This window comes from Fukomys damarensis, unplaced genomic scaffold, assembly GCF_012274545.1.
Source record: "Fukomys damarensis isolate Sample0158 unplaced genomic scaffold, DMR_v1.0_HiC HiC_scaffold_9, whole genome shotgun sequence".
NCBI classification, from domain to species: Eukaryota; Metazoa; Chordata; class Mammalia; order Rodentia; family Bathyergidae; genus Fukomys; species Fukomys damarensis.
In genome coordinates this window covers 41,493,724-41,515,193 of record NW_022900921.1, presented here as the reverse complement: position 1 = coordinate 41,515,193, position 21,470 = coordinate 41,493,724, and the positions used below count along the sequence as shown (strand labels likewise).

The 21,470-nt window shown below is 53.8% G+C and overlaps 1 protein-coding gene across 8 annotated transcripts in view; it reads right to left on the bottom strand.

Annotated features, from left to right (window-relative positions):
- Nucleotides 1-577: 577 nt before the first annotated feature.
- Fer1l5 (fer-1 like family member 5) overlaps nucleotides 578-21,470 on the bottom strand; it is a 45,869-nt gene continuing 24,976 nt past the window's right edge. For 4 of the 8 annotated variants that reach the window (XM_010638112.2, XM_010638113.2, XM_010638114.2 and 1 more), the window contains 34 exons: nucleotides 15,691-15,815; nucleotides 15,197-15,297; nucleotides 14,518-14,695; nucleotides 14,292-14,447; nucleotides 13,374-13,505; nucleotides 12,498-12,661; nucleotides 12,136-12,250; nucleotides 11,392-11,494; nucleotides 10,529-10,692; nucleotides 10,268-10,438; nucleotides 9,943-10,078; nucleotides 9,761-9,838; nucleotides 8,866-9,047; nucleotides 8,520-8,681; nucleotides 8,247-8,351; nucleotides 7,028-7,174; nucleotides 6,794-6,956; nucleotides 6,640-6,665; nucleotides 6,242-6,292; nucleotides 6,047-6,148; nucleotides 5,625-5,744; nucleotides 5,270-5,431; nucleotides 4,997-5,088; nucleotides 4,481-4,651; nucleotides 4,186-4,334; nucleotides 3,858-3,997; nucleotides 2,881-2,969; nucleotides 2,574-2,669; nucleotides 2,323-2,464; nucleotides 2,029-2,128; nucleotides 1,761-1,954; nucleotides 1,492-1,601; nucleotides 1,136-1,283; nucleotides 578-1,027 (listed from right to left, as the gene is read on the bottom strand). In XM_010638112.2, coding sequence (XP_010636414.1) covers nucleotides 803-1,027; nucleotides 1,136-1,283; nucleotides 1,492-1,601; nucleotides 1,761-1,954; nucleotides 2,029-2,128; nucleotides 2,323-2,464; nucleotides 2,574-2,669; nucleotides 2,881-2,969; nucleotides 3,858-3,997; nucleotides 4,186-4,334; nucleotides 4,481-4,651; nucleotides 4,997-5,088; nucleotides 5,270-5,431; nucleotides 5,625-5,744; nucleotides 6,047-6,148; nucleotides 6,242-6,292; nucleotides 6,640-6,665; nucleotides 6,794-6,956; nucleotides 7,028-7,174; nucleotides 8,247-8,351; nucleotides 8,520-8,681; nucleotides 8,866-9,047; nucleotides 9,761-9,838; nucleotides 9,943-10,078; nucleotides 10,268-10,438; nucleotides 10,529-10,692; nucleotides 11,392-11,494; nucleotides 12,136-12,250; nucleotides 12,498-12,661; nucleotides 13,374-13,505; nucleotides 14,292-14,447; nucleotides 14,518-14,695; nucleotides 15,197-15,297; nucleotides 15,691-15,815 — 4,499 coding nt within the window. In that variant the 3' untranslated portion in view covers nucleotides 578-802. The remainder of the gene's footprint in view (nucleotides 1,028-1,135; nucleotides 1,284-1,491; nucleotides 1,602-1,760; nucleotides 1,955-2,028; nucleotides 2,129-2,322; nucleotides 2,465-2,573; nucleotides 2,670-2,880; nucleotides 2,970-3,857; nucleotides 3,998-4,185; nucleotides 4,335-4,480; nucleotides 4,652-4,996; nucleotides 5,089-5,269; nucleotides 5,432-5,624; nucleotides 5,745-6,046; nucleotides 6,149-6,241; nucleotides 6,293-6,639; nucleotides 6,666-6,793; nucleotides 6,957-7,027; nucleotides 7,175-8,246; nucleotides 8,352-8,519; nucleotides 8,682-8,865; nucleotides 9,048-9,760; nucleotides 9,839-9,942; nucleotides 10,079-10,267; nucleotides 10,439-10,528; nucleotides 10,693-11,391; nucleotides 11,495-12,135; nucleotides 12,251-12,497; nucleotides 12,662-13,373; nucleotides 13,506-14,291; nucleotides 14,448-14,517; nucleotides 14,696-15,196; nucleotides 15,298-15,690; nucleotides 15,816-21,470) is intronic. The other 4 variants (XM_019209606.2, XM_010638115.2, XM_033761705.1 and 1 more) reach the window with 3 other exon arrangements.

Genomic DNA, 21,470 nt, shown 5'->3' with positions numbered 1-21,470 from the left:
TGGGCAGAGGTGGCAGGAATTCTCCCGGCACCTTCCACAACAGCAGTGCAGCTGGGAGAACTGGAGGGCAAATCTCAAACCGGGTTTTGTTCTTTGTGTGCAAGCGGGAGAAAGGGGCTGTGAAGGGAGGGCTAGGAGGGCTTGTAAGGTGGAGAGACTGCGTGTGGTGGGAGGGAACAGAGACCAAACTCTACAGCCTCTGTAGTTCCAGCTCAAAGAACCTGGAAGGCCTTTAAAGAGATTAGGGAATTGGGAAATGGAGTCTCCACCCAGCATAGGGACCAAGCTGCTATCCTTAGAAAAAAATGAATGGCCCAAGAAAACCACCCACCCTAGCATTTTATATCCTGCCCTGGCTCTTTTTGTTCTAGAAACAAATGCTTCCCATGGCGAGTAGGCCTGAGATGGATCTGGATCTGTGACCTGAGTGCTGGGTGACAGCCATGCCTGGTCCAAGGTTTGGTCCCCTGAGAGCCGCTTCTCACAGTCACTGTCCCTCCGTTTCCTCTAATACCAGGAGCCTGTTTGCATGGAAGAAACCTTGCAGGGGCACATTCAGGCGACATTGTTCCCTGGCCCTGTGAATCCTTTCATGCCATCTTCAGCCTCTTAAGTAAATGACAAGGTGGCTGTGCTATAAAATGTGTTTATTTCAGTGGGAAATTTCAGCTCTGCTTGTCTTAGACACAATAGGAATAATACACCTCACCCCTGTATGTTCTTTAAGACAGAATCGGAACTACAGGAAGCCCAGGGGACAACTGACAGCGGGCAGGAGAGGAGACAGGCAGACACTCGCAGATCAGTCCTGGGGAGCCAGAAGTTCTGGGAAAATGTCACCCAGGTGCTGCTTAGGCACCTGGAGGAGCTGCAGCTGGTGGTCTGTTACAGGCTCTAGGCTTGGTGCCTGGGTGGCGAGGGGGGCAGGGCTGGCACTGCTGGCAGTGGCCGAATTGATGAGGTTGTATATTTTAATGGGAGGCTGCACGCGGAGTGTGGGGTGGATCCAGCTCATGGCCAAGTAGTTCTGGAGAAAAGCAAAGGCAGAATCAGGCTGAGCCAGCAACTGAAAGGTGCCCTTAGCTGTCCCATGAGCAGCCCATGCCTTGTCCCTCTCCCTGAGGTGGCCCCTCACCGGAGCTGAGTAGATAAATTTGAACAGCATAAATCCTATGACCAGCAAGACTGAGAAGCTCAGGATTTTGCAGCGGTAACGCCGGCAGAGACCAAGGCACAGGTGTCGAACAGGAGACCGCAGCCACATGAATGAGCTGCCTACGCGTCTGTCCGTACCAGGGAAAGATGCCAGAGAAAGAGAGGGCAGACCTTCAGGTCATGGGATCCAGAGCAGAGAGCTTTACCTTTGGGGCACCCCACCCCCCAACCTGTTCTCTGCAGATTGTAACTGAACTGCATGAAAGGAAGTGATTGCCCCCTGTACCCCACAGACAGAGGAGGGAACACTGGGAAGCTCAGCCCTGCAGGCCTTACAGGGGAGGGTGCAGCATGGGGTACTGGTTGGGCTCCGACTGGCCTTGCCCTGCTGGCCTGGCTAGGGCTTCCTTCTCAGACAGGACTTCCAGTGTCATTTTCACCTTGCCCTAGGGACACACAGGCAGGGACCAAAGTCACAGGGAGAGGTAGTTGGGGATACCACCCAGTGTCCAGGGAGGAAAAGGTACAGCTAAGGTGCTCAAAAGGCTGCTAGAGCCAGGTCACATGGCACAGCAGTCTTAAGAGACACCTTCCCCAGCTCTTACCGATAAGCGCCATTTGTCACCATCCTGGACCTGGCAGGGCCACCAGCCGGTTACAGTTTTCTTCTTAAAGAGGGAGAAGCGCTTGTGTGGGAGGAAGTAGGGCCACTTGGGTTCGGCATCCAGCATCCGGAGGGAGCACTGCTTGGCGTGCCGGGCTGGGCTGGGCATATCTGACAGGTCCAGCTCTAGGACCCCTGGTCCAGAGAAGCGAAGCACCATCAGCAAGGGGCATCCCTCAGCCTGGGTCACCACCCTGAGCCGGCCTCACCCAGGAAGTCATCGCTGGAGAAGATGTCGTTGTCCCAAATTTGGATGATGAGCCGAGCTGGGAACTTGGTGGATGTAGGGTCCAGGCTCCATATATAATCCTGGAGGGCGGAGGACACTTTCCAGCCCACAAGGGAGACAGCCCCCGGATAGCTGCATAGCCTACTCCCCAGCAGTGAGGGACTGACTACCAAGGAGAAGGCCTTTGCCTGTGGACAGTCGCTAGGTCTGTCACTATGTGCGTGTCACTGGAGGGTAGGGGGGAACCCTGAGGCTGCACCCCCTTCCCTGGCACCTTCTGGCTCTCGATGCACATGTGCTCTGCTGCCAGGTAGTCCATGGTGAAGATGAACCGCCAGTTGAAGGTAGCCTCCCCGCTAAGGGAGTGGTAGTGGATGTCTGTCTTCTGCATGTCTTTCTCTAGCCCAAACAACCACCTAGGGCCAGACCAGAGTCCTTTCACCAGTGCTTACAAATCTGTTCCGCATTCCCACTAGGCATGGTGGCAGTGGAGCACTGTCCCCTCATGTACAGGGCTCTCCTCACCCTTTGATGTAGATGTCGCTCATCTTCTCCCTGCTGAGTGCCTCATCTACCAGGTCCACCTGCGCAGTTTTCCAGACAACGCAGCGCAGCTCATACCTGCAGCCACTGTGCTCTAAGGCTCTGCTGAGGAGCTGTGCCCCACAGCCTTGGTGAGGGGGCAAGGCCTGGAGGCTGTCCTCCAGGGCCTGGCCAAATTTGGGGTTCCTCTCCCCTTCAGAGGAAGATTCAGAAGATTCCTGCCACTCAGCCTCTTAGGACATTTGGGGCTTGGCTAAAATGTGGTGATGGGGAAGTGGGTGCTACTCACCTCTTAGGTTTTCTGGTGCTGATTTTGACAGGGGGACCGGGTGGCCCCAGCTTCTGGGGGAAGATGTCCACCCACATTTGCAGCTTTCCCTAGGGCCAGATGGGTTAGCAGTTGCAGCAGGACAGCCTGAAGGCTTTCCCTGGTGCTGAGGCTGTGTTCCAGGGCTGTATGCCCACCTGAGGAGGAGTGGAATGCTGTCTCTTCATTTTGGGGTGGTGAGTAGATGTGAGGGTCCACACCCCAAGTATGGTGCCATTTTACTTGTGATGGGTCTGGAGGGTGAAAAGCACCCAGCTAGGGGCCTTGGACAGGAGTGGGAGTTCCAGAAGGTGTCTGGGCTTTCATTTATTAAGCATTGTAAGAGGACTGGCTGCTCAGTGAGCTCACTTTAATGTTACTTGAGCACAGCCTCGGAATATGGAGCCAGTCACCAAGTACAGAGGTCCAAGAAGGAAGATGGGAGAGAAAAAGGTCAAAGGACAGCAATGCCAAGTTTGGGAAACGAGTATACTCTGTCTTTCCAAGCACCAACCCCAGTTTTCCTCTAATGACCCACTTGAGAAGACAGGTATAAGGAGAGGGATTATTTTAACAATACTAAGAAAAGGACTTTTCTCCGGAATGTACCTCAGCTAGAGTCCTGTGGAGACTGAGGAGAGCCTTGTGGCTAGAGGGAGGAGCGTAACAAGGATGCCCTTGAGGATCTCATCTCTGTGTTTGGGGCTCCTTGCCATGGAGAAAGCAGCCTACAATTGTCAGCCTGAAAGCAGGGCTGTCACATCTGCACTGTGACCTAAGGTGCCGCCTCTCCCAGAGGCATTGGCTGTCCGGGATCCTTAGCACTTTCCCTAGCAGATGCAGGTGACCTTTCCCAGCCCTGATGTCCTCTATTCTAAGTGACATCACTGGACCTTCTTATGGACATTTGTGAAACATGCTTGTCCCACAGGAAGTGGGCAGCCCCACCGGTCTTCTACCTGGTCGATGCCTGGCTGGCTGTCACTGTACAGCGTGCGTGTCTCCACATGTTCGGGCACCAGCCCCTGGGTATGTAGTATGTACAGTGCCAGACGTTCCTTCTTGGGGCCCAGACCTGGCACAGTCGGGGCTTTGGACTCTGGATTGGAAGGAGGGGACCACAAGGCCTTCAGCCCTGCTAGGCTCTCTTCCTAGCCCATCCTGGCTGTGAAGTGCGGCACAGGGTGGGCTAGCCTCTGGCTCAGGGGTCAGCTGTCCTCCCCTCTCCCCAGTCTGCAGCTCTTCCCTCAGAGATCTGTGTGCTTTTAGGTCATATGCTGAGCTCACCAAAGCTTTGCAGCTTATATTTTTTCCCTCTGTAAAAAACAGAGTCTCCCTCGGGGTCAAACACTGGAGGAGGCAACCCTTTCCGCTTGGCATAGCGCTCCAGGAGGTAGCTTGGGGGCATCTGATCCCGCCACCTAAAGGGCCCTGACCTGAGCACAGGAGAGGAACAGGAGGTGTGAGGCCTGGAGAATAAGCAGTGATCAGGCAGGTCCAGTCCTGGTTCCTAGCTCCTCCCAGGGGAGGTGTGGGTGCACTGTCACCCCGACCCCCGCCCAGCCCCCAACAGGCCCCTCACTGGCAGTAGGACTTGGGGAGCCCACAACAAGCTCCAAAGCCAGACAGCAGTCGGTTCTCAAGGTCAATGACGGTAGTTCCAATCTCATCATCAGATAAAAACAGGTCAAAGTCATATAGCTGGATCTTCAGGTCTTTCTCCAGGGGGATGGTGCAGGTGAGCTCGAACATCCTAGAGGCCAGAGGTGGTGACGGGCCAGCATCTCAACCCAAGGGCCCCTTTTCACTGTTCCTGCATGGTGGATCTGGAGAGTGGAGTGCAGCAGAGCCTGTCCCCCACCCCATTGGCAGCCAGCATTGACTTAATGTGCCCTGGGCCGTATGGCCTGCACTTCCTCCCAAGGCAGAGTTGAGGGGAGAGCTGGACCACCCAGCCGTTTGTCTTCCCTGGTGAGCACCAGGAGCATGAGATGGCTGCTCGGAAGAAACTAGAGGGTGGGGAGGGAATATGAGACTGCTGGAGCCACCTCTCAGTGTGGCATGGAGTGGGGCAATGGGAGGGAAGGGGGCAACTCACGTGCCAAAGATGGGATCCACAGTGTTGGGCTTGTACATGTCTCTGTTGCCAAGCTTCAAGGACCCCAGCTTCAGGATCACATAAGGGTCACACTAGGGGACAGAAAGGAAGTGAGGGGCTCAGTCCAGCTTGGTCAGGGCCAGTGGGACTACAGCAGCAGTGAGCCCCCAGCCTGGAGCCTGGGGCATTGACAGTGTGGGCTCAGCATCCTGAGGGGCTCTAGAAAGGGAATGGGCAGGGGTAAGGCCTGTGCTGGGCCAGGCTGCCCTTTACCAGGCCGTTGTAGTCCTGGGGCTGCAGGTTGATGGCTCGCACCACGTATACCCGCACCAAGCACAGCTGGGGAAAGTCCTCTCTCTCTGGCCAAGCCAAGAACTGGCGTGGAGGCTTGGGGGCTTCTGGATTCTCAGGAAAGGGGTAGATGCGGAAGAGACCCTGGGACAGGAGGGTATTGAGGTCCAGCTCTGTAACCCCTAAAGAGGGTTCCCAGCCCAGGACCAGCAGAGAGGGTCAGGTTGAGGGTGGCAGGGACAGAAGGCCATGGGGATGGAACAGCAGGATAGCAGAGTTCTATAGCAGGGAGCACAGTGTTTAGGGGTTGTCGGTCACTTGGGGGATGCATACACACCTTGAACTCCCCTACCACAGGGCTGTCCATCTTGGGCTGCTCTTGGTAGAGCTTGAAGGTCTGGCAGAAGTCCTGCAGGCCCTGGAAGGCTGGTACTGCCTCCAGCTCACAGTCGTACACCTGCAGGGTGGAGGGGACCAAACTGGCATCAGGAGACTGAGGGACCATGGCTCCCAGGGCTTCAAGGCATCTAGTAGAGGAGTCTGTCTGTCTCTGGGGATAGCAGAAATGTTCCTTGGTGGCTCCCAGAGGAACCAGGGCTGGGACTTCGGCCATTTCTGAGGGAGGTTTCATGCCACTCTGGCCCCTTCTGACCTTTATGTGCCAGTACCTTTTTGTTGTTACCAGGAATCGAACTCAGGACTTTGCACTGTGAGGCAGTTAGTGGAACCACTGAGCTAAATCCCCATCCCCCTCCTGACCTTTAGAGTATGGTAGTCTTGGTACTTGTCCTGCAAGGACTTGTCATCTCCTGTGGCCCAGAACAGCTTGCTCCACCAGTCCACTTCATGCTCATACTCATCCTGGCAGGAAGAGGGTGAGCTGGCACTCAGGCAGGGGGATCCCCACCTCCTGGGACTCACAGGGTCCTATTCCCAGGGCTGGGCCTACTTCACCTCAGCTCTGCTGGACTTGAACCAGAAATTTTCATAGAGGAATCCTAGGACCTGGAAGATGGAGGACAGGCAAGGTGAGGCCAGCAGCCCAGGGCTGGCACATAGGCTCTGATGTCTTGGGAGAGGGGTCCCCATCCAGGGCCATTTCCCCTGAAACCTGGAATCACCAGGCCAGGGTGTGATGTGTGTGTGTATGAGAACAAAATTCTGCTTCTGGGGCCTCCCTGCAGCTGCTCTGGGGTGGTTCCTCAGGGCCTGGTCTCGGAAGTTAAAAGCCCTTGGTGATTGTTACATGTAGGCTGGGCTGAGGTCACACTGGGCACACTGGCCAGGACGACTCATCCAATGCTCCTCCCCTAGGACGGAGCTGTTCCCATAAACAGTGGGGCGCTTGTCACCTTCTGGTGCTTCTTCATAGACAGAGCTGTGTGGAGAGACACAGCTGTGAGCCTCAGGAGGGGACAGGCCAAGACGAGGTGCCCACCCCATCGGGTACCAGGGCCCTTCCCCATACCCATGGGGGTATAGGTGGGCAAGTGGACAGTGCCATACTTGGGAGCTGTGGGGGCAGGTAGTCCCGTGCCCAAGGGTCACAGAAGTAGGGCTGCAGGAAGTCGACACTGGCTTGGCCCACCACAGTCTGCTGCCCGAAGTCCTGGTTGTCCAGCACCTTCAGCACCAGGGGCTCCGCGTAGGCCTCCTCCTTGGGCATGAACTGCCACCAGGGAGAGCGGGTGTGAGGGTCGCTGGAGAGGACGCACTGCAGCCCCACCCTGGGCCTCTTACCACCATGAGCAGCAGCGCAGACTTGGGGAAGTTGGGGTTGGTGGGGAATTCCTCAATGGGCTCTGTTCTCAGGGTCTCACCCCCGAACTCCACCAGCAACTGGGGGTGACGTGCTTGCTTCATGTTGCGGAGGCCCCAGGCCAAGATCTGCCAGGATGGAGGAGGGAGGGCAGGTAATGCTTTGGAGAGGGTCCTGGGCAGGAGGTAAGGCTTCCCGGGAATGAGGTGCCTTGGGGAGCCTGCAGGGCGAGGCACTTGGCTGTGTGGAGAAGTCAGTGTGAAGGCACCTGGGTCTCCCTGTCCTGTGAGGGACGCACCTATCCTCGAGGCCTGGACACCAAGCTCCCGCCCTGTGAGGAGGCCTGCAGGCCACTGCATCTGCCACTGTTCTCCTTAGGTGTCACCCATGAATTCCTAAGGTGGCTTCCTCTAGGACATACCCACAGAAGCAGGGGTTACTCTGATTTCTCAGGGGTCTCCATGCCACCTAGCTCATTACTTCCTTATGTCCCAGAGAACCCCATGGTCAATAGGGGCCCCGCACCCTGTGGTGTCTCAGCTGACACTGGGAACCTCAGGCAATGCCCATGCCCTCTTCCTGAGGGCCACCTTAGCCTAGTGCGGGACCATCTGGATTGCCTAAACTTGAAGAGGCCTCCTGTCATCCTTTGCTAATTAGTAAATTTGTGGCAGAGTGTACAGATTCCAGTGTGGGGACCTCCATGCTCTCTCAAAGCCACATCCTGGCATTTGGTGTCAGGCAGAGCTGGGTCTAAACTGTGGCTCTGTCACTTAGTCCCTGGTCACCATGCACGGAATATGTTGTTTCAAAGCCTCCTTTTGTGTGTGTGAAACAGGATCTTGCCATGTAGCCAAGGCTGGCCTTGAATTCACGGCGATCTTCCTACCTCAGCCTCCTGAGGGCTGGGATTACAGGTGTGAGCCACCATGTGCAGCTCCATTTCTTTCTGTAAAAAGTATCTCTGTTGTGCAGGGGTAGCACGAGGCCACGTGTGACCATGAGTGTTACAGCCCCTTGTCTGCTACCCGCCACAGAGTCTTGCAGGAAACTGATTTATGATGCTGTATCAGAGCCTCTGCTCTCCATTTTCCTGCCTCTCTCCATCCCCCAAAGTGTCTTCTCAGGATACAAGCTTTAAATGGACAGTCGGGGATTCCAGGCTGTCTGGGTGATCCCTCACAACCCCTCTGTCCCCACCTCAATGGCTGTCTTCCTCAACACCGGCTGGATGCTCTTGGGCAGTGTGTAGACCCCATCTTTCCAGGGAACACTTAAGAGGGGAAGGTGCTTCTCTCTCAGCTTCTGAAGTACAAAAGGGGTGCAGGATGCCTGAGGCACCATGGGCCAGTCCTGAGCCCCACCCCTAAACCAAGCAGCTCTTTCAAGGGCTCAGCTGAGGAGCCCCAGGCCTTTTGTGGGATGTGGGGTAGGGGTGGGCCCACTGGCTATGGACACCTGTGGCTCCCATACCTCTGTCTCCAGGATCAGCTCACAGGATGCCAAGATCTCACCCTCTTCCTCTCCTAGCTCTTTCACAAGTGGGTGCCACTTTAGGGGTGGCAGCATCCAATCCTGAGGATCCAGCCACACCACCGGAGGCCACATGCTTCGTCCCCACAAGCTCTCCTTTCCCTGGAAGGGAGGAGAGAGTCACAAAATGCAGCATTAAGGCCACAGGGGTCCAGCTCTGGGATGGGTGAGACTGATGTTTGCATAGTATAGCTCTGCACACCTGGACTCAAGGGGACGCTCCCCAAGACGCCTTCCTCTAGACTACAAACCCCTGTGTCCCCTGGCCCAGTTCAGCCCACTGTACCAGGGCATCGCACTGCCACAGCTCCAGCACCACAAGCGGGGGGCTCTCCCGGGTATCCTGCGGGCTCTCGTGCAGCAGGAGGTGCTGGAAGATGAGTGTCTGTGCCCATGTGGGTGACATAGAGTTGGGCAGGCGCTGGGTGCACTGGCTGTAGTTGAGAAAGACTGCGCGCACGAAGGGCTCTGCAGGGCGAGAATGCCTGAGTGACAGCTGGATGGCTGGGCGTCCGCCTGGAGGCCAGGGGCCTTGTGCTCCAGGCCCCCTGCAGCGAAGGCTCTGCAAGGTGGGCTGTGATGCCCAAAGGATACAGTGCCCAGCAGCCATCCTTGGGGCTCTGCCACTGCCCTGGCTCCTATGAACAGTGCTCCCAGCTCCTGAGTCCTGCACTGGTTCCTTCTCACAAGGTTCCTCTCTGTCCCTCTCTGTTCAACCACAAGTGACACCTGTCTCCCAGGCATGATGCCCTGGCTCTTCCTGTCTCATCAGTCCTCTCCCAGGCATACGCACTTCCTCCTCAAGGTTCAGCAATGTGGTCACCACAGGGTGAAGCCCCTCTGATCCCTATTCTAATTCCACAATATGGAGGTCACGAAACACCCCTGCCAGGTGTGATTCCTGCATGCCTGTGATTGCAGCACTCAAGAGGATGACACGAGTATGGCCCCAAGTTCAAGGCCAGTCTGAACTACATAGCAGGACCCTGTCATTAAAAAAAGAAAAACAACCCCTGGCTTACAGTTTTTGTTTTGAGGTCTTTTCTCCCAACTGAGGCCGGGAGCTGTTTGGGAGAGGGGTCTGTAGGTCTGTCACCCACTTCCTTTCAATATTTATTATGCTTCTGGGTAGCTGTGTTGGGACTGGAGGACAAGGGCTGAATGACAAGGGACGTTCCTACCCTGGAATGCCAGGACCTGGTTGGACATCAGATTCCGGGCCTGGTAGATGTAGCAGAAGAGCTGGTAGTAGTGGGGCTCTAGGTGGAAGAGGAGCTGTGTCTGTCACCTGCCCCATGTCCCTGCAGGCTGTCCCCGGGATCCTGCCCTCAGGGCTGCTCCATGCACCCAGCCCAGCACTCACTGTTGAGGGTGCAGTAGATGAAGGGCATGCTGGGGAGCCGCGGGTCTTCCTGGGCAGGCTTCCAGATGTCCCCGAACAGAGCCCGAGACCAGTCCCTGTTCTCTTCCTTCTTAAGGTTTTGTTTCAGATCTGTGGCCTGTGCCCAGGACAGCCTCCTCTGAAGCCCTAGGGTGCTTCCTGGGTCTCCCTCTGCCATGCTCCTGCCCTTTGGGTGCCACCTGCCCTGTTCTCCCCTCCCCCAGGAGTCGGTGGCCCACTGGGGTCGACCCTGCTCCTGCAGGAGGCGGGGTTGCAAGCAGGCTCCACTCAACCCCTGGAGCTTTACCAAGGAGCCCTCGAGGAGGAATATGGGCGCCACGCCCGTGTTCTTGTTGGGAGCCAGCCTGCGATGCCAACAGCGGCGGCGGAAGCGGCTCTGGGGCTGTTGGTCCAGGTGAAACTTGGAGCCGAATCTGCCATACTCCCAGCCCTCCTCTCCCTCACTGGCCAGGCCCTGCTGCGGAAGAAAGCCGGTTGAGCTCTCGCCACCACCCGTGGGTGGCCATGCCTGTGATCCTGGCCAGGCCCTGCGGAGGGAGGCCCTCACCATCTGCAGGAAGGACATGGTCCGCTCCTCGCTGTCCAGCTTCCCTTGGTTCCGGAAGCGCATGCGCACCCAGCGGCGCCTGCGCCTTGAGTGGTAGTTCTTCTCCACCGAGGTCCATACTCGGGGCAGCCCCGAAGGCAGGATCCCCACACCGTACTCCCAGCCTGAGGGCAACACCAGGGCCTGTAGGTCCTTAGGTGCCTGGAGGCGGGGGATTGGACTGGCCTGAGATGGGCCTGCCTCTAGCCAGGCAGTGCCTTCCTTCCCTTCCACCCAGGAAGGTGTGGTCACACTGTCACCTGGATACCCAGGGCCTGTGTTAGGAACAAGGAAAGGACTGGCACACGGCCGCACTGCTGGGAGCCTGTTTAGAGCCCAGGCTGGAGATCTCCGACTTGTTGATCCTGCCTGGAACCACTTCGGGTAGATTGAGCTTCACAGGTACTGTTTAAGCCACAATCTGGGCCATGAGGCACCGAGATCATGCACTGTTTCCACTCTAGCTGGGGCCCAAATCAAGGGAATAGGTGGAGACCCTGAACCCTAGAGGCCAGGGACCCCAGGAATCCAGGCTCACCCCACCAGAGAGCACTGGGCATGTGGCATATCCCTATAATCCCATCAAGGAGACCGAGGCAGGAGGATCGTCATGAGTTCAAGGCCAGCCTGGACTACATAGTAAATTCAAGGCCAATATAAACTGCACAGCAAGACCCAAATCGACAAACATGCCTGAGAGCTTGGCTGTTCAAGGCTGCTGGAGGAACCAGGTACTCTGACCTGGTTAGAGCAACCCCATGACTTGCATGATTTGGTGTCCCAGGCCCTCCCGTGCTCCACGGGACCCTGATCACAGCACTGACCTTCACTGTCCACTGCATGGTTGAGCTCCACAGCCCAGTTCTTCTTAAAGTGCCAGCCCTGGGGACACCTCACAGTGTCCCGGGCCTCTGAGGGTTGTCCATTCTGCGGGGACATGGGGCCGAGGAGGAGAGAGAGGAGCTTGCCCCCCACAGACACCTGTCTGGGACCCTCCTGTACTGTGGCCTCCCACCCACTGCACCAAACAGTGCTGTTACCCTGTTGTGACCAGGCTTTCTAGGCTGATACCCGCTCCCTCTGTGTTAAAAGAGGGAGCTGCCATGCCTCAGATCTGTACTGTCCTGGCCGAGTCCAGTGGCCAGCAGCTACTTGGGGCTATTGCAAGGAATGAAATGACATAAAATGCAGAGTCCTGTCCCTTGGTCTCAGTAGTGTTCCACTTCCAGTGCTTGAAAGGCAGCGGAGGACAGCACCCATCCCTGCATTCTAGTGCCTGGTGCTGGGCCCACTGGTCCTATCTTCCTGCAGGGGAAGCAGTGTCTCCAAAAAATGCCTAGACAGAGACAGCTATCTCCCTCCTTCATTTCTGATATCTTAAGTGCAGCATCTCTGCCTACCATCTTGGGGTCCAGCGTCCCTCACCAGTGTAGGGGGAAAGTGCCTGAAGCTGATAAGCTCAGCCAGGGTCCTGTAGTGAGGGGGCCCCTAGCTCTTTCCTCTGGGACTCTCCCAGCCTGATAACCTTGCCTGTCCCCCTCTCCAGAGGGGGCTTCAGCCCTGCTCACCATATCTGTGTTTGGGACGGCTGAGGGCACCCAGGAGCCTGTGATGTTGCGTTCCTGGTTCTCATACACCTCCTCCAGCACCTGGCTCTTGTTGATGTCTATGTCCAACAGGAGTCTGGGGACAGGAAGATCCTGCAGATCCCTTGGGTCCCCCTCTGCTGGCTTCGAGCTTCCCTTCATGGCCTCCCCACCTCAGGGCTGGTGGGCAGGGCCATGTCTTGTGTGTCCAGACCCAGGGACCTGGCTCAGTGGCTATGGACCCACCTCCAGGCTGTCGCTGACTGGCCCTCTGAGGTGATACTTCGTCTCAATGGGGTGCACCTAAGGGCTTGAGGGCTTGGCGCCTGCAGCCCTGGCCTTACCTCCTCTGGGGCTCCACTCTCCAGCTGTCTTGCCAGTGCCACCCAGAGGGTGCCTTGAACTTTGACTTGGGGAGGGCCTTGTGCCCCATAACATCTGAGAAGTTGGGGCAGTGATAGAGCCCCTGCTGTCCCCACTGGTCTTTGAACTTGGCCTGGTTCTCATACTGGAGGAGGGGAAACCCTGTCAGTACCTGCTGGGGGTGTTGGGCCTCAATCTGAGCTCCCTACACCCCACCGTGCAGGTGAGTAGACTGAGGCTCAGTGCTCAACCCTGCCCCAGGATGCTTAGCTAGCAGAATGGGGTGGACCCTCATGTTAGAGCTGGCACCTTTAATGGGACTTGTAGGACCAGCCTTATACAATGCTGGTCAGTCACATGGTCATCCCTCGGTGTCGTGGGGAAGAGGTTTCAGGACCTCCTTGAATACCAAACCCACAAATGCTATGGTCCCTTCTGTCCTTAAAAGGCTTAGTATTTGCATACAACCTGAGTCTTGGGTTTATTTCAAATCCTCCCGGTGTGCCTTATCTTACCAAATACTACATACATTGCTCAAGGAATTATGACAAGAAAAAAGCCTGCTCATGTTCAGTACAGATGCAGCCATCACAGAGCTGACTTGATTTCCCACCTGCAGTTGATTAAACAGCCAGCTGTAGTATATGTTTATCCACATACAAATTGTAAAACCAGGTAATGTTTTAATTTGGTGAGTTAAAAGGCCCGACACTCTAACTTCACTTCCCCTCTGCCATCAGAGCCAGTCCCTAGGCCACAGCCTCCCCTTAATTCTCTGGGTCATCAATAATACCTAGCAGCTCCTCCCTGTAAAGTCAGTGTCCCTTGCTGGTCCTGGCCTCCATACCACAGCTCACCGTCTCTGCGTACACCACCATGTCACCCTGGCGGAGCAGCTTCAGGTCCTTGCTGTCTTTGATGTTGCCAAACCACATGCAGACCCGGAGGTGGGCGGGGAGCACGTCCTGCTGTCCTTCACCTTCTGGGTACTGAGTCAGAGGCAGGTCAATCCCACAGCACACTGGGCTCCCAGCACAGGATCGCAGGTGTGGGAATGGGTCACACCTGCCCCTTCTGCCTGAGCCCTGCTCACACTGAACTGGGTGCTTCTGAAGCAAAGGCATGACCACTGGGCTGGGAGTGGCTCAGAGGACTAGTGTTAGAGCACTTGCCTACTGAGTGCAGGGCAATGGTACTGTCTACTGTGCACTCACTATGTGTGCTAGCTGCCTGGTCTCTCAACACCCCACTGTGAGGTGGCCATGGTATCACCAATTCTATTCTATAGAGCAGACTGGGGCCTGGACATGGTCAGGAGTTGTGCCAGTCACTTGAGCCCACGAGCAGCAGAGCAGATTCGGTCTCAGTGGTTCTTGCAGGATAGGGAAGAATCTCATATGCAAGAGTGAGAGGCTGAGCAAGGTAGTGGAAAGGGTCAGGGGCAGCACATTCGGGGCCAGGGAAGCCCAAGGGCCATTGAGAGGGAGATAGTACCTTCTCCAGTAGGCAGACTTTATGACATTAAATATTTTGGAGATTGCCCAATTATGGTCCAGCAGGGAGATGTCAAGGGACAAGACCAAGTGGTGGTAGCCATGAGGGTAATGGAGAAGGTAGGTTTGGGACCATTTTGAATGTGGCCCCAGCCCATAGCTGACAGGCACAGGCCTTTGCTTTTCTCTGGGAACAAAGACCAGGAACATAGGAAGCTGATGTACCCTTGGGGAAAGCTCCCTGGGGCTGCCCTGGGACCTCAGGGACCCCCTGGTCCTCACCTGCAGCAGAAGGGTCTGGATCTTCCCACAGAACCTGCCAGAGTGCAGGGGCCCGGCTGGGGAGAAGAGGATGGTGTGGGCAGGTACCTGGGCGAAGGCCACACGCTGCTCTTTGGCCATCAGCCAGATCATCACATCAGGGAGGCTCATCTGGGGCTGGGGATGCAGGGATCTCAGGACCTGCAAGGCAGCTCCCAGCCCCACTTCACCCTGAGCCAGTGTCTACCTCAGGGAGCACACTGTTGAGGCAATGCAGCCAGCCCTCCACTGTGGCCACCATGTTCTTGGGCTTGGCTTCCTTGGCCTTCTGTGCTAGATCCTGCAGGAGGAGGCTGCGGAGCTGCCACCTCTTCCTGTCCAGGTGGGTGGCTTTGGGCTGATCTGCCATGCAGGGCAGAGGGCGCCTGTGGATGGGACAGAATGGCAGGGGGCAGGCTCTGTCCTACTTCCCATGTCTCTGTCTCTGGTCCTGTCACAGCCATGGTACCCTTTGAGCCCTGAGGCGCTGCCTGGGGCACAGCTGGCCTGACCTGGGAGCTCAGCCTGCCAGGTGTCTGGCTGCACCAAGGACCAGCTGTGGGGAGGATGTTGGCTGAGACGAGCCACCCAACCCGGGGTAGGGGCTGAAAGGCTTTCTGGTGGCCTCCGGGACAGACAGTGCCCCAAGGGGGCACGTTTGGTGCAGGAGCAGCCGGGAGAGCTGTGAAGACAGACGTTGTGGGGCTGGGGTGCAGGAGGTGCAGGTTTGGAAAGAGCACGAGGCATCACTGGGGCAGAGACCATGCCGGGCAGGCTGCCAGGCCATGTTTGTGGGAGCCTGGATGGTAGGGTGGGGCTCCAGCTGGAGAGCAGTCGAGGCGGCCAGGGCTCACAGGGCCTGGGCCCAGCCCCACCGTGATAGCTACCTGCAGTCCTCTATCAGCTCCCGCCGCAGCTTCTCCCACTGGGGGAGCAGGGTAGAGTCCTCGGGGTTCCGCATGGACTTCAGGGTGTCCAAGTTGGCTTTCTGCCGGCAGGAGAGAAAGGAGAGCACTGCTCAATGCGGAGGTTGTCTGCCACAAGGCAGGGCTGGGGTGGTCTCAGCCAGGGCCCAGGACCTTGCTGGGTATTGGTACTGTCAGTCTAAGGCTGTCACATGCCCTAGCCAGGCTCCTAGACCTCCACTTCCTGCTACTTGGCAGAAGAAATGGGCAGCAAGGGGCACTCGGAATGGGTAGGCCTGGGAAGCAGTGCCGAGGAATCGTAGCTGGGCGGACCTGACTTCCCCGACAGGCAGGGAAGCGCTTTGCTCAGCCATCTCTGCACATCAGTGCCCAGCACTGCCGCAGCACCTTGTGAGGCACAGGTGCTGTGCCGTGGGCTCGTGGACTGAGATGCATACTTGGCACTTAGCACTTACCAGGCGGTCCCTGGCGAAGTGGAGCAGGTTGAGGCAGTGCATACGGAAGCTCACGTCCTCCCAGCTGGATGTCACAGCCACTACTGGCTTGGTGTTGTACCAGGGGATGTAGTGGTAAATGTTCCCTGAGACACAAGATACAGGGTGGGGAGGGGGGTGTCGGAGGGACCTCAGCGGTCTTCACACTGAGCCGCACCTCCACCCCTTTTTAATTTTTCTTTTGAGACAGGGTCTTGCTAAGTTGCCCAGACTGGGGTCAAACGTGATCCTCCTGTCTCAGCCTCCCAGACCGTTGGGGTTACAGGCATGCACAATCACACGTGGCTGCATCCCCTTGAAGGGGCTACTTCATTCCTAAAGGGTGTGACCTGCTGACACCAACAGGACCCCTTCCAGGAGTTGGCTGAGGTGTGGCCTGTGTACTCTGACCAGCCCAGCTCTCTGTAATCAAAGTCCCTGGCCTCCAAGAGGAAGAACCCAGGCTAGCAGTGGCCCGGAGGTCATAACAGGGAGACACTAAAGTAGGGGCCCACTTTCACACCAGGAAGGACCTCCAGAGGATCTGCCTAAACAGAGGACTGGGTGGGGAGCAAGTATAATAAAAATGGTGGTTTGAAGCCAGGTGTGGTGGTGCATGATGGTCATAATCACAGCACTCTGGGAGACTGAGGCAGGAGGGTCTCAGTCCATCCTGGTTTAACAATTTACCAACTTAGCAAGACTCTGTCTCAAAATAAGAAATAGAAAAATACATGAGAGCCTAATGATATAATTGACAATGTGAAATAGGAAGAAAAGGGCTAAAGGTGTAGGGGAAGTGGGAAGAGTAGGGGAAAGGAAACAAGGGTAAAGAAAAAATTATGAGAAAATGAAAAAATGGAAATAAAGTATTTGTAAATAGGGAAGGGTGGAGAGGGTGAAGGGAGGGCAGGGATAAGGGGACAAAATGAGAACCAAGACTTATCATGTAAAGGTACAAGATCCCAATGATGAATGTAACTGTACTGTATACCTAAAATGTACCAAAAAACTCAATGAGAAAAAAAATAAGAATTTTTAAAAGAGGGCCAAGTATATAGTTCAGAATTGTGTGTGTGCATGCACACTCACACATAAATAAATAGAAAGGCTCTGAAAGATGACAGCCAGAGACCCAGAGAAAAACAGAACCACACGAAGGTAGAGGGAGAATGGAATGATGAGTCTCCCAGATAAGGAGCACTGAGGATTACTGGGAAACTGAAGCTGGGAGAGAGGCACAAAAATCCTAGTATTTAGGAGGCTGAGGCAGGAGGATTGCCAAGAGTTTGAGGCCAGCCTGGGCTACATATTGAGAACCTGTCTCAAAACAAAAACAAAAGCAAAAACAAGGGCCAGGGATTTAGCTCAGTGGTTCTGCCGCCTGCCTCACAAGCACAAGGTCCTGATTTTGATCCCCGGTACCAAAAAACAAAAACAAAAACAAAAAAAACCCAAAACTGATTCTCTGCCCTCAGCAGGAGTCAACACTGATCCCTGACTTCAACATGTCTCCTGCAGGCCTGTGACAGAGCACATTTCTTTTACTTTAACCAGCTAGTCTGTGGTACTGTGCAATTCTCCTGTGCCATGCTGTTCTCCAGAACCCAGACCCTTGGGGCAGGAAGGAGCAGGGGATATTTCCCTTCCCACAGAAGGGGCTCTGATGGTGCTGAGTGGACCGGGAGAAATGATTCCCCAGCTCAGTGTGGCGTTCTGAGCCAGGCTACCTGTGGAGGCTGAAGGCTGTCACGGAGGAAGTTTAAAGTGGCCCCTGGTTGGAGAATGAAACTTCAACCAGACCTCAAAGAATTCCCAAGAAATTCTGAAATAAAGAGCAATTTACAGGCCAAACACATTCTCCCTGCCTTGTCCAGCAAGCCCACCCCTGGGCATCCACACGAGAGGAAGGCCAGTACAGCCTCAAGAGACACCAAATGTGCTGCCCAGCACTGACCAGAACAGCCAATGTGGGAACAGCCTAGGAAAGATAAACTGTGGCGTACACCTGGCCTCTTTTTCCCCAGGAAGTTGGTTCCAGGACCCCTTTCCAACACCAAGGTCCATGGTGGCTGGGGATTTAGCTCAGTGGTTCCACCGCCTGTCTTGCAAATGCAAGGACCCGAGTTCGATCCCTGGAACCAACCAACCAAACAAAACAAAACAAAACCTCAAAAATCAAAGTCTATGGATGCTCAAGACCCTTATAGAAAATGTCATAGCATTTGCAAATAACCTATATATGTCTTCCTGTATACTTTAAACCATTCCCAGATGACTTATAATACCCAAGACAATGCAAATGCTGTGTGAATAGCTGTTATCTGTATTGCTCAAGAAATAATGACATGGGAAAGCCTGTACATGTTCAATACAAATGCAACCGGTGGGGACTGAAACCAAGGCTTTTGCATGGAGCAATGTCCCCAGCCCATTTTTTGTGTTTGACAGTTACTAAGTCGCTATGTCGCTTAGGCTGGCCTCAAACATGATCCTCCTGCCTCAGCCCAGAGTACTGGAATTACAGCGCACTGCCACATCTGGCTCTGATGCAATTGCTTTTGAGTAGTGTTGGCCTCAGGTCAGCTGCACTTGTGGAATGGGGTGTAGGGAGGGCCTCTCCACATTCTCAGGACACAGTGCTACATAGCAATGCGCATGAGCAGTAGCTCTGCCTGATGCCGAATAGCTCTGTGAACCTTTTGCTAGTGAGGCCAGGTGCCAAAGGATCCATACTACTTGGTTTCCTTCATATGAGACTGAACAGCAATGACAAGAGGGAAGCAAGGAGAGCAGTCGCCCTGGATGAGGTGAGGGCAGAGCACAGGGCCCCCGGTCCTTCAGGGTCTGAAGGGGTGGGTTTGCTTTGGATAATTACACACCATGCTGGATGTGCTTGGGTACTTTTCCACAGATGTGTTGTCCTTGAATTAAATGTTTATGTGAAAGTTAAAAAAAAAAAAAAAGTAAAGGCAAAACAGACATTCAGTACATATAGTCTATCACATGCTGGGGGAGCCAAATGGGGAAGGGCCATTTTAGATCAGATCGGGGAATACTCAGATTATGGCTGAGAGACCACAAGATGAGCAAGGTGGGGGAGAGATTTTAAAATATGAAGGACTGCTGGGCGTGGTGGTGCACTGTGGGAGGTTGAGACAAGAGGATTGCAAGTTCAAGCCCAGCCTGAGCAACTTAGTGACTTAGCTGTCACAAAATTAGAAAGGGGCTGTAGATGTAGGACATAAGAGAAAAGGAGAAGCAAAGTGAAAAATCAGAACTGCCTAGAATTGTCAGAAGGCACTATGTCTGAACTCTGGTACTCGGTGAATTGTCAGGAGAATAAATAAGTGGAGACCATGACTGCAGTTCTCAGCAAGAGCTTGGGCTGTGAGATGCAGTTTTCCTCTTCTCCCCTTGGATCACTTTCAAAAGCAACACCGAGAAGGAAAAGAAGTCCGTTTCCAGCAGATGGAGATGATGTTGTGTCCAGACTCAGGATACACATCCGGGCTGCCAAAAGCAACCCCAGCGGCTGCAGGAGGCCTGCGGGCTGCCAGGCCACGGAGGCCCCAAAGAGGATGGTGGTGACAGAGTGACAGCAGGAAGCACAGCCGAGCACAGGGAGCAAGGGTTGCAGACAGGGCCAGCGAAAGCGCCCCTGAGGGACAGGCAGAAATAAGAGCCCAGTGCCCACCAGCCAGGGAGGAAAAACAAAAGCAGTGGCGCAGAGGAAATGAAGAACCCAAGGATCAGCCCTTGCAGATGGTGCGCAGAGGACAGGAAGAAGAAAAGTCACTCAAAGAAAGCCAGAAGAGTCCAAACAGGATCAGGGAAAAAATGCCAGACATAGAGGGAATCCCAGGAGAAGCATTAAACCCATAAATGGAGCCTCCAAAGTAGAAAACCAGACAACAGAGCAGAATATGCATTTTAATATATAATTAAAGTCAACTTGCACGGGGAAATAGAGGAAACAGGTAGTTTGTTGTTGTTCTGTTTGTTTTTTTTTAAATAAATGGTGCCTGAACAATCAGAGAGCCACATACAAATTAATTCAAAATGCTGGGCATGGTCGTGCACACCTGTAATCCCAGCACTCGGGAGGCTGAGGCAGGAGGATCACTGTGAGTTTGAGACCAGCCTGGGCTATGTAGTTGAGTTCCAGGTCAGTCTCAACTACGTAGCAAGACCTGTCTCAAAAAAACAAAACAAAACAAAACAAAAACAAAAACCAAATTAATTCAAAGTGAATCATAGACTAACTGTAACAATTAAATCTATAAAACTTTTATAAGAAAAAATAGAGCTAGGGATTTAGCTCAGCAGTTCTGCTGCCTGCCTTGCAAGCACACGGTCCTGAGTTTGAATCCCAATACCAAAAAAAAAAAGAAAAAAGAAAAAGAAAAATTTTCATGACCTTGGGTTAGGCAAAGAGTTCTTAGATATGACACCATAAAAGAAAAAATTGGATTTGATTCAAATTTAAAATACAGTATGTGTACTTCAAAGGACACGAGTAAGATCAGACATGGTGGCACATACTTGTAATCCTACCACTCAGGAGGCCAGAGGATCACCAGAAGTTCAAGGCCAGCCTGGGCTACAAAGAGAGATCTTGTCTCACAAACAAAAAAACAAAAAGCACCATTAAGAAAACAAAGACAAGCCACAGGGTATTAGAAAATCATATATCTGATGAAAGACCTGTATCCAGACTATATAATCAACACTTACAACTCAGTAAGATAAACAAACCAATTAAAAAATGGACAATAGATTTGAAGAGACCCATCATCATAGAAGACAGATGGTTAAGCATGTGAAAAGATGCCCAGTATCGCTGGCTATTAGGAAATAGAAATTGAAACTACAGTGAGCTATCAGTACATGTCCACTATAATAATGAGTAGAAAAGACAGGTGATAAACACTGATGTGGGTATAAGAAACTGAAATCGTCTTATACTGCTGGGGAAATACAGAAAAGTGCAACCATTTTTGAAAAGTCTAGCAGTTTCTTGCAAAACCATTCCACATCTACATATTTACTCAAGATAAACAAAAGCATATGTCCACACAAAGACTGGTACCTGAAAGTTCATAGCTGCAGTTTTTCCTAATACCCAAGAAGTAGAAATGATGTCCATGCCCTGGAGATTGCTATGTCAATATGACAGTACACATTTCTTCTTTCTTGTTTTGCAGAGCTCGGGACCGAACTCAGGGCCCTGGGCTTGCTAGGTAAAGAGCTCTGCCTCTGAGCTTTGTCCCCGGTCTGAAGTACTGCTGCCTGCTACACCACAAATAAACCTCAAAAATATTATGCCAAGTCTAAGAAACCAATGCAAAGACTATATACTGCATAATTTCATGTATATGAAACACCCAGAAAAGTAAACACACAGCGTCATAGATTAGGAGTTGTGTGGGCCTGGGGAGGCATTACAAACAGCCCTGAGGGATCTCCTGGGACAATGAAATATTCTAAAACTGGGCGTGGTGGAGATTGCCCAAATCTCACAGGAAAGGAACATCTGGGGCGGGGGAGCAAGTACTGGGGATTGAATCTTCACACTAAGGCACATTGCATGCCCTTTCTAATTTTGAGACAGGGTCTTAGTAAGTCACTAAATTTTCCAGGCTGGGCTTGAACTTGCAATTCTGTCCCCATCTCCTACATTACAGGGGTTACAGGCATGGGTCATTATACCAAGCTAAAACAAGTGAATTTTAGGCCACATAAATTTAAAATTTTTAGGG